At 58.8% G+C, this 9053-nt stretch overlaps 4 protein-coding genes across 4 annotated transcripts; all 4 read right to left on the reverse strand.

Moving 5' to 3' along the window:
- Positions 1-35: 35 nt before the first annotated feature.
- On the reverse strand, positions 36-1609 carry SODALDRAFT_332991 (hypothetical protein). The gene is made up of 4 exons (XM_028611852.1): positions 1307-1609; positions 1064-1132; positions 532-1005; positions 36-448 (listed from the first exon to the last, which is right to left on the reverse strand). Exons 1-4 carry the CDS (start codon positions 1427-1429, stop codon positions 314-316), a joined length of 801 nt encoding a protein of 266 aa, XP_028466228.1. The 5' UTR covers positions 1430-1609; the 3' UTR covers positions 36-313.
- Positions 1610-2106: 497 nt separating this feature from the next.
- On the reverse strand, positions 2107-2827 carry SODALDRAFT_332993 (hypothetical protein). Its single transcript, XM_028611853.1, has one exon. It carries the CDS (start codon positions 2742-2744, stop codon positions 2175-2177), a length of 570 nt encoding a protein of 189 aa, XP_028466229.1. The 5' UTR covers positions 2745-2827; the 3' UTR covers positions 2107-2174.
- A 785-nt stretch (positions 2828-3612) lies between these two features.
- Positions 3613-4111, reverse strand: SODALDRAFT_332994 (hypothetical protein). Its single transcript, XM_028611854.1, has one exon. The coding sequence runs from the start codon at positions 4060-4062 to the stop codon at positions 3850-3852; it is 213 nt and encodes a 70-aa protein (XP_028466230.1). The 5' UTR covers positions 4063-4111; the 3' UTR covers positions 3613-3849.
- A 65-nt stretch (positions 4112-4176) lies between these two features.
- Positions 4177-9050, reverse strand: SODALDRAFT_350655 (hypothetical protein; the record flags this gene model as incomplete). The annotated part of the gene is made up of 2 exons (XM_028613495.1): positions 5429-9050; positions 4177-5364 (listed from the first exon to the last, which is right to left on the reverse strand). The coding sequence occupies exons 1-2, from the start codon at positions 8972-8974 to the stop codon at positions 4177-4179; spliced, it is 4734 nt and encodes a 1577-aa protein (XP_028466231.1). The 5' UTR covers positions 8975-9050.
- Between the last annotated feature and the right edge of the window lie 3 nt (positions 9051-9053).

Consider the following 9053-nt stretch of genomic DNA (forward strand, 5'->3'; position numbering starts at 1 on the left):
GTACTTCTCTTTTCCTCCTTTTCTCTTCTTTTCCCCTCCTTTTCTCTTCTTTTCCCCTCCTTTTTTCTTCTTTTTCTTCTTCCTTTTTTCACCATCGATTCACACCACCCAAGGTAATACAGCAAGAAGTTGGTTTCAATGTGATGTTTTATATTACAAAGTCATGGATCAGGTACTTGGGTTATACAATCATGCTCTTTTCAAGTCTGCTTTGAACGTAATGCTTCCCTTGTCACTCCTTTTGTTCACTGACACAGCTTTTCCATACTCGGAAGAAGAGAAACGGGGAAATGAAAGAGGAAAAAAAGAAAAACTAAGGATCGGCCTCCATGTGAGCCAGCAACTCGTCAAAAATCGAGTCCCGGCCATGATTGTACCGCATCTCGGCCTCGGTCCAGTTGATGACCGTCCAAACCGCATCAATGTACTGAGGCCGAGCATTCATATACTAACCAAAAAGCCCGTCAGTAAATCGGCGTTCGGGGAGAAACACACAAAAAGTCCCAAGGCAAGAGGGAAAGGAAACAGTACCTGAAGATAATACGCATGCTCCCAAACGTCCACCCCAATAAGCGGCACCTCCTCCCCCACCACCGGATCCTGGTCCTTGGTCGTTATGATGCGCAGCCCGCCCTGGGGAACGGCCGTCCGGACCAGCCAGCCCCAGCCCGACCCCTGCACGCCGTTGAGGGCGGCGGAAAACCGGTCAATGAGGGCGTCGAAGGAGCCGAAGGTGGCGCGCACGGCGGCCGCGAGGTTCGGGGCGCTGGCCTCCGGGTTCTGGGCGTCCTCGGACGAAGGGGGCGCCAGGTTGCGCCAGAAGAGGGCGTGGTTGATGTGGCCGCCGCCGTTGAAGCGGATGCACGGGAGGAGGGCGATCTGGTCGGCGATGTTGGCGGCGCCGGCGTACGAGGCGAGGGCCTTGTTGAGGTTGGTGACGTAGGCTTGGTGGTGGCTGTCGTGGTGGAGGGCCATGATGGCTTCGGAGATGGCGGGTTCCAGGGCCTGCGGTGGGTGATGGTGAGTGGGGGGGCGTGGGTGTGAGGGTCAAAGACGGACTTACGTTGTAGGCGTAGGGGAGAGGCGGGAGGGAGTACTGCTGGACGGCCATCTTGGGAGGGTTGGGATATTCCTGGGTGTTGAGGTGAAGAGGTCAATAGCGATGCGGCGAAGACAATGTCGAGTTGTCTCGAAAGAAGAAATGAAAGATGAAGAGGAGTATGGATGTATAGGAGTTCACAGTATAAAAGTCATGAGTCATGATAAATGAGGACAAAAGGGGGAGGATAAGACATGGAAGGCTTACCATCTCGGCGTATTGGATGTTCGTCTGGAAGTCGTTAGGGACAACCTGCGTGCCGGATGCGCTTGCGCTTGCACTGGCACCGGCACCGGCACCGGCGGTAGACGAAGCGGCGACGTCGGTCATCTCGGGTGGCGCTTGCTTGTTGGCCCGGCCGTGGGACGATGGGCGATGTTACAGTACGAGCGACGAGTACGCACGTAAGATGTGCAAGTTACGGGCGTAGTGGGATTATGTAAAATCCAGTCATTAATGAATTGTATGTATACTGAACTAAGAGTCGTCGGGTGCGATGGCAATGGGGAAGAGGATGCATGGGTGTGATCAAGACACGGTCGCGAATGGTCCTGAAAATGAAGCATTGCCATTTTAGGGGCCCCGACTTATTTTAGCGGATGGCTATAGCGGTTTAGTGGTTCGGCCCGAACCTTTCAGGCGTTGTCTACAACGAACGGTACACCCATTAGTCAGCTTACGGCAATCCTTTTACACCAGAGCAGAGGTTCAAAGGCTCTGTTTATAAAGACCGTAAAGGCTACGAGAATATAGCTGTTTTTTATTTTGACTTAATAGTCTGCTTCGTGCTTATACCAAGTCATCTCGAGACGTGACATGATCCAAGATGTCATTAGTTAAGATACTTTGAGGCGGGTTGGACACCGCTCACCGAGATCTGAATACCACGACTCACCGAGCACTCGCCGGTACCTGGCTAAGAGACTACAATCACTTCATCTTAGCAACGGAGTACAGACGCACCTCATTCCACAGTTATCGCTCCGAGGTGCACGGGGAAATCATTCCTCCTTCACTTGATTTTATTCATTACTATTTTGGACCTGCCCGAAATCCCATCCCCCCCTGGGCTCCCCTACTTCTGCCCATACTTCTCCTGATACTGCGGCAGATTCTCCGTTATGAAAGGAAGAATATAATCCAACTTGCCAACCTGCACCCCCCTGTTCCTCAAAATGGCAAAAGTCGCATTGACATGAAAAGCAACAGTCGGCATCGAGAACCCCAGCGCATAGTCCCTCACAGGCGCCTCCAGCGAGATGTCCGGCCCCAGGTTAAACGCAACCACCTTGTCCTGGCCCGCGTCGTAGCCGGCGGGGTCGGCCGCCGCCTCCTCCAGCAGCGCGAGCACCTGGTCGATGCGCGCGCCGAGCAGGTCCGCCGTGTCCAGGCCCTCCTCGTCGTGCTTCAGGTCGAGCGGCTCGACGCCGCGCACGCGCGACACGAGGCGCTGCGCCGCGTCCGTGGCCGCGTGCACCTGGAACGGCAGCCCGTGCATGTCCGGCGCCAGGCTGGCCTTGGTGAAGACCGCCCAGGGCGTGTTGGTCGCCTTGGCGTGCACCTCGGCCTTGTTGATGAGGTGGCGGAGGGTCTGGAGGTAGGACTTGGCCTGGAGGACCGTGGCGTTGAAGAAGAAGGACGGCATTGTGGTGGGTTTTCTTCGTCTCTTTGTCTCTTTGTGTCTTTGTGTGTGTAGTGGCGGTTCGAGTAAGAGGAGGGGTATTCAGAGTTGAGAGATTTAGATGGGAGGCTTTAGTGAGTGAGAGAGGAGTGGGAGGAGAGATGGCAGAAACCGCTGAGAGACGGAGAGTGACAAAGTGATCTGATATAAGATTCTCGACCACTCCAACCCAATACACCTTACCCTCCCCTTACCCCCTTACCCCTTGCCTGCCCGTGTTGTCTTGCATGTATGGAAGGGAGGGGAAAGAGGAAGAATCCACATCTCCAGCTTCAGGCATTGGCCTTCTAGCAAGCAGCAGCTTTTGCTGGTTCTCCACCTGTCCATTCGCCCAAGTCTTCTCTTAGTTCCAACACCCTTGGATTCTTTGAAATCAGCTCTCGATCGGATGACAAATACATACAAAAAGAAAAACAGAACGCATGCCTATCAAACTGCTCCAAACAGACAACAACACAACGGAGGCCCCTGACGGGCGGCTATGTTGGTAAAAGCCCCTGAACAAAGTACTTCCTACTTCTTGGATTCGGCGGCTTTCCTACCCCACGAGTGTCACTGTATCATTAATAATCAGGGCAGGCTTTAACGTGTAGAGTGAGCGGTGGACAGTGCTGCAGGGTCCCACCATCAAAAGTCCGTCCCCACCGTTGGATTTATCAGCAATGCTCCCTCCGTACAGAGTCCCTCAACACCAACAACTCTCTCACACCTCAAGCCAGACGGAGTCAAGACACCTCAGAACGGGACACATAAGGGGGATAGTCATGTTCCTGGTCTAGTTTTACCTTCTGACCGCATCGTGCTAAAACATACTAAAAACAAAACCAAATACACTCCCGTCTGACGCCTCATGTCTACCCGGCCCTGTTGACTTACACCGACGGGAGAAACAGGGGCAAAACACACCACCACCCCACGTCCCGCCGCTACCTTTTTGATTCGTAAGCAACGGCAGGTAAGAGAAATGCAACTTCGGACTCCGCAGGTCTGTATCATGTCAGGTACGAGGTATGCGTGATAGTCCGCCTCACTTATGCCAACCCCCCGAACCCTGTCGCAGCTCGCTCACCTACAACGTACAGTAGACGACAGCCACCATGGCAATACCACCCGGAAGCTCTTTTGCTCTCCCGCCTACACCACAACCTACACCAGTCACAGATCGTAAAGACGTAGACAGACCCGTGGAATTTGAAGCAAACCAGTCAACTTCTCCACCATACCCATCGCTTCCCAAAAAACCCATGCCAGCGCTATTCGGCAGTCCAATCCATATATCCATGCGGTATAACCTATGTACACAAAGGCCGTCAAGGGAGTAAAGGAAAAAAAAAAAAAAAAAAAAAAAAAAAAAAAAAAAAAAAAAAAAAGTTGAATCGTAAGAAAAGGCCGCTCATCACTCCTTACTACTAAACCCCCTTCGTATCCTCATCATCTCCCCCCGGAGATCCCGGTTCTCCGTCTCCAACCCACTCAGCCGGTGCCGCGCCGCGTTCCGGTCCTGGTTCCTCCCCTCGCGCTCCGCCTTGAGCTTGGCCTCCAGGTCCCGCAACCGTAGCATCCACGCCTTGTCGTCCGTCGTCAGCCCTGTCCCTGCCCCGACCCCGGCACTTCCTCGCTCCGCCACCGCCGCGCCCGCATCGTACGGCTTGAGCCCACCCCCCGAACTGCCCGTTCCCGTCCTCGTCATCGTCCCCGGCCTGTCCACGTCCCTGCCCCGCCGCCCTTTCATCTCTCGGTCCCGCGGCCCCGTCGGGATCGAAGGCGACGGGCTGCCGCTTCCATCGCCCCCGCCGCCGCCGCCGCCGCCACCACCACCACCCGATGCGTACGCCGCCCGCGTCCGCAACGTCGCATTCTCCACCTTGAGCTGCCGGTACGCCTCCTCCAGCCGCGCCAGCCGCGAGTGGTCGTGCGAGTTGAGCGTCCCCGACGCCACCCCGTTCCGCACAATCGACTCGAGCCGGTCCAGCTTCTTGGCCCGCGTGTCCAGCAGGCCCTCGAGGTTCTGGTACTCCTTCCACAGCTCCCGCTCCACGTCCTTGATCCGCGACTGGAACCCGCCCACCATCGTCTCGATCGTCTTGACCGCCGCCATCAGGTTCTTGCTGAACCCCGGCAGCATCGTGCCCACCGACTCCAGCGACGGCAACGCCCGCCCGTTGATCAGGCTGTTGTCGTGCGCCCAGTCCGTCCCGCACAGCCCCGAGAGCCGCGTCCACAGCACCAGCAGCAGGTTGTTGCGCTCCGTCAGCTGGTCCCGCAGCGTCGTCTCCAGCTGCGCGATCCTCTTCTTGTCCTGCCCCCGCCCCGCCTCCAGCTCCGCGATGCGCGCGTCCTGCGAGCTGACCGTCCGCGACACGTGGCTGTGCGTCTTCTGGAACGTTTCGAACTGGCTCTTGGTCGCGCGGTGCGCCTGCTGTTCTTTGCTGAGGAGCTCCGACAGCTTCCGCAGCTCCAGTCCGTGTGATTCGAGTAACGCGTCGCGCTGCTTGATGATGCGGTCCTTTTCCACCAATGATGCCTTTGTCGAGTCCAGGTCGCGGATCGTGTTTTCCAGCTCGCGCTGTAGCCGTGTGATGTTCTGTACAACAGGTTAGTCTGGCCATTGAGAAAAAGGAGAAAAAAAAAAAAAAAAAAAGACACACCTTCAGCAAACTAGACCTCGTCCCGTTCAGGTCGCCCAGGGCTTCCCGCAGATTATTCTCCAGCTCAAACAGCCTCTCCTTCCACACCGTCGCCTCCACCTCCCGCGAATCCAGGCTCTTGCGCAACCTACGCGCCTCGTCCTTGGCCGTCGACATCTCCCGGTTGAGCTCGTTGACAAACTGCTGCACCTCCTCCTTCTCCTGGCTCGCCACCATCTCGCGCTGCTGCCGCTCCTCGGCCAGCCGCGCCTCCAACTCCCTCACCTGCTCCTGCTCGTCCCGCACGCTCTGCAGCGCGTCGTTGTGCGCCGCCTCGAGGTTGCTGATGCGGATCTTGTCGGCCTCCTGCTCCTCCCGCAGGAACGCAATCTCGCTCTGGCTCGACTCCTGCTGCACCCCGAGCCGCTGCGCCTTGTCGTTGGTCTCGCGCAGCTTCGTCTCGAGCTCCTCCGACTCCCCGTTGGCGTCTTGGAGCTCCTGCTCCAGCTCGTGGATCCGACCGACCTTCTTCTCCTGCTCGTCCTCGAGCCGGACCAGCGCCTCGCTCATCCTGCGCATCTCCTCCTGCAGGGCGGCGAAGTTCTCCGACCGGTCGTCGAGCTCCATCTGCAGCCTGTCAAGCTCCTCGTTCCTCTGCTCCGCCTCCCCTTCGAGAGCGTCGATCTCCTCTTGGGCCTCCTTCCGCAGCGCCTCGAACGCGGCCTCCATCTCCGCATGTTCGCGCAGCGCCTCGTCCCGCTCCGCCTGCAGCGCCATCAGGTCGTTCACCGCGTTGTCGAGTTCTTCCTGCAGTGCGGCGGCCAGCTCCTCGGCCTGCTTCTTGGCCTCGACCGCCGTCTCGAAGTCCTCCATGCAGCCGTCGAGCTCCCGCTGCAGCTCCTGGTTGTGCAGCTTGACCTCGTTCACCCTGTCGCGTGCTTGGGCCAGTTGGTTCTCCAGCTCCTCCCGTTCGGGGTCTTCCATCTCGGTCGTCACCTGCGTCCTCGTGTGGCTTACGCGGGACATGGACCGATGGTGGCTGCCGCCTCCGGCGCGGGACGCGGACCGCTCGAGGATGCTGTCGATGGTGGACGGCGCCGTGGCCCCACGCCGCATGGCCATCTTCAGGTCCTCTATCTCCTGGTATAGGCGCTCCTTTTCGCGGTTCCTGGACGTCAACATGGAGGTCTGGGCGCCGACTTCGCGCCGTAGTTCGGCATTCTCGTGTCGCAACTGCTCGCTCTCCCGGCGCAGCTCGTCGACCAGGGTGCTCGCCGTGCTGAACCCGGCGTTGGTCTCCGTCTCGCCGGACAGTCCGGATACTGGCCGGCTGCGGTTTGGTGACATCTGCCGGTTCTTCTTGCTGATGTTGTAAATATTCGTGGTGTGATGCAAGCCTCCTCCCGTTGACCCTCCTCCCCCCCCTCCTCCTCCTCCTCCTGCTCCTCCGTGCGCCGAGATGACCTCGTGCTTCAGCCGGTAGATCTCGTCCCGCATGCGCTTGTTGTCCTCGTCTGCCTGCTCCCGCCGCGCCGTCTCCTGTTCGAGTAGATCCTTCCACACGTCGGCCTCCTCCTGCCTCCCGAGGTTCTCGCTTCCTGTCCTCTCCCCCAGTGACTTGACCATCTCGGCGAGCCTACGCTTTTCAGACTCCTTGGACATGCTCTCGTTCCGCAGCTTTTCCATCTCGACGACGTATTCCTCCACCCGCTCACGTAGGTAGATGAGCTCCTCCTCGCGTTCCTGGGCGTCCTGGTCGAAGAAGTGGCCGCCGCTCTGGTCGTTCGAGGAGGCGGCGCTGCGGGCGGTGCTGGGCCTGTCTTCGTCCTCCTTGAGCTGCTTCTCTAATTCCTTGACGCGGCGACGGAGGGCCTTGTTGTCGTGCTGGGCGACAGCGAGGGTGGTCTTGAGTTCGACATTCTCCGAGATCATTTCCTTAATACCCTCTTCGGAGAGCTTGTCGAGGCGGTCGCTGAGGAACATGACCTTCAGTTTCAGGTCGAAATTCTCCTTGGATAGTCTCTCGATGGTGCTGCTCTGTTCCTTGAGGGTCAGGTTCCTGCCAGAACGGCCAGTGCCGACCAGCGTGGTGGTGTCCGACGGCTTCCTAGGCGTCGCCAGGCCGCTCTTGGACCTGTACTCCCTGGCCAGGGATTCGGGCACTTGCACGTTCCTCACATGGCGGGCAAGAACGGTATCGGTGGGAGCGGCGAGGCTGCTCTTAGCAGCCTTGGGCGTTTTCAGAGGATCCTCCCTGGCGGCCGGGCGGTTCGGCGAAGCGTCGTTCTCGTCCAGAGTCGCCAGCGGCGTCTGGCCGGTGTCGGGCCCATCGTCGACCCCCGATGCCATGCTGCCCATGCTGACGGACCGTGAAAGGCTATTGCTGATGCTCCGGGGAATCATCGTCCCGGGGCCGCCGAGGGCGTAGTCGGGCCCCATGCCGACGGTCACGTCACTATCGAGGTCGTCTTGCGAATCGGGGTTGGTGACGAAGGACGAGATGGAGGAGCGCTGGCTAGTGCCACGGCTTCGCAGGTATTTGGGGCGCTTCCCGTGGCGCAAGGCATGGCCCGGGGTGTTGCCGGCGTCCGCAGAGACTTTACGCAGACTCCGATCCGACGCCTGACGGCGAAGAGCGGTAGAGGAGGCCTCGGACTGGGTCATGGACCGATCAGCAGCGAGATGGTGGTCGTCCTCGTCGTCGTCGGCACCGCGACTCTCACTTTGCGTGACGTGATAGGACGAAGCTCTGCGGGCCTCCCTCCTGCCGCTAGACACGGCGCGTGAGATGGTTCTCCGAGCCGCAGCGGCAGTTGGCGAAGATGACAGGTTCTCGAGAGAAGAGGTCGTATTACTGACGTCGGCCGATACGGAACCGTCTTGAGCTCGCCGTCGAGGGAGGTGGAGGGAGGACTCGTCGCGCACGGGCGATGTGTCGGGTGCAGCCGCGGCGTTTTCGTTGGGGGCCTGGTCGGTAGAGTTATGTTGGGACGTAGAAAGGGGCATATGTTTTGTAGGACTCGGGCCGTCAAAGAGGTATGTATCATCGGCACCAGACTGGACTAGGGCTGGGATCTGGACAGTGGACAACTGGGAGACGAAGCTGGACTCGACATCTTGTAGGTGGGCTCGCACAGCGTCTTCGGCGTGGGAGTCGTTGTGTTGCCTGGATTCGTCAAACGTGATGCCCTCAAGGTAACTGGGATCGGGAAAGGCGGCGTTGGGTTGATTTCTTTGATGTGGTATCTGTTCCGGCTTCTGGTACTGACCCCGGCCCTGACCCTGACCCTGAGTCTGACCCTGAGTCTGACCCTGAGCCTGAGCCTGAGCCTGAGCCTGACCCTGAGCCTGACCCTGACTCTGCTCCATCTGGTCCGGCTGATGGGAATGTAATGGGTTGGCGGCAGACGGTAGTTGTTGATGTTGCGGTTCTTTCTTCAGGGGAGAAACAACCGAGTCGTCGAGGGCAGGGGGGTCGAGGAAAAAGGAGGAGTCGACGCGGTGGGAGGTGGCAGGACGGGAATTGGAGCCGGGGCTCGATTGTCTCGGAAAGTCGTCGTCCTCCATCGGGGTCTATGATGATGGCGGACGTCTGATGGAAATCGAAAACATGGGTGTCGTAGGGGCGACGGTGAGACCGGGGGGG

Source organism: Sodiomyces alkalinus (genome assembly GCF_003711515.1).
Source record: "Sodiomyces alkalinus F11 unplaced genomic scaffold SODALscaffold_5, whole genome shotgun sequence".
Classification (NCBI taxonomy): domain Eukaryota; kingdom Fungi; phylum Ascomycota; class Sordariomycetes; order Glomerellales; family Plectosphaerellaceae; genus Sodiomyces; species Sodiomyces alkalinus.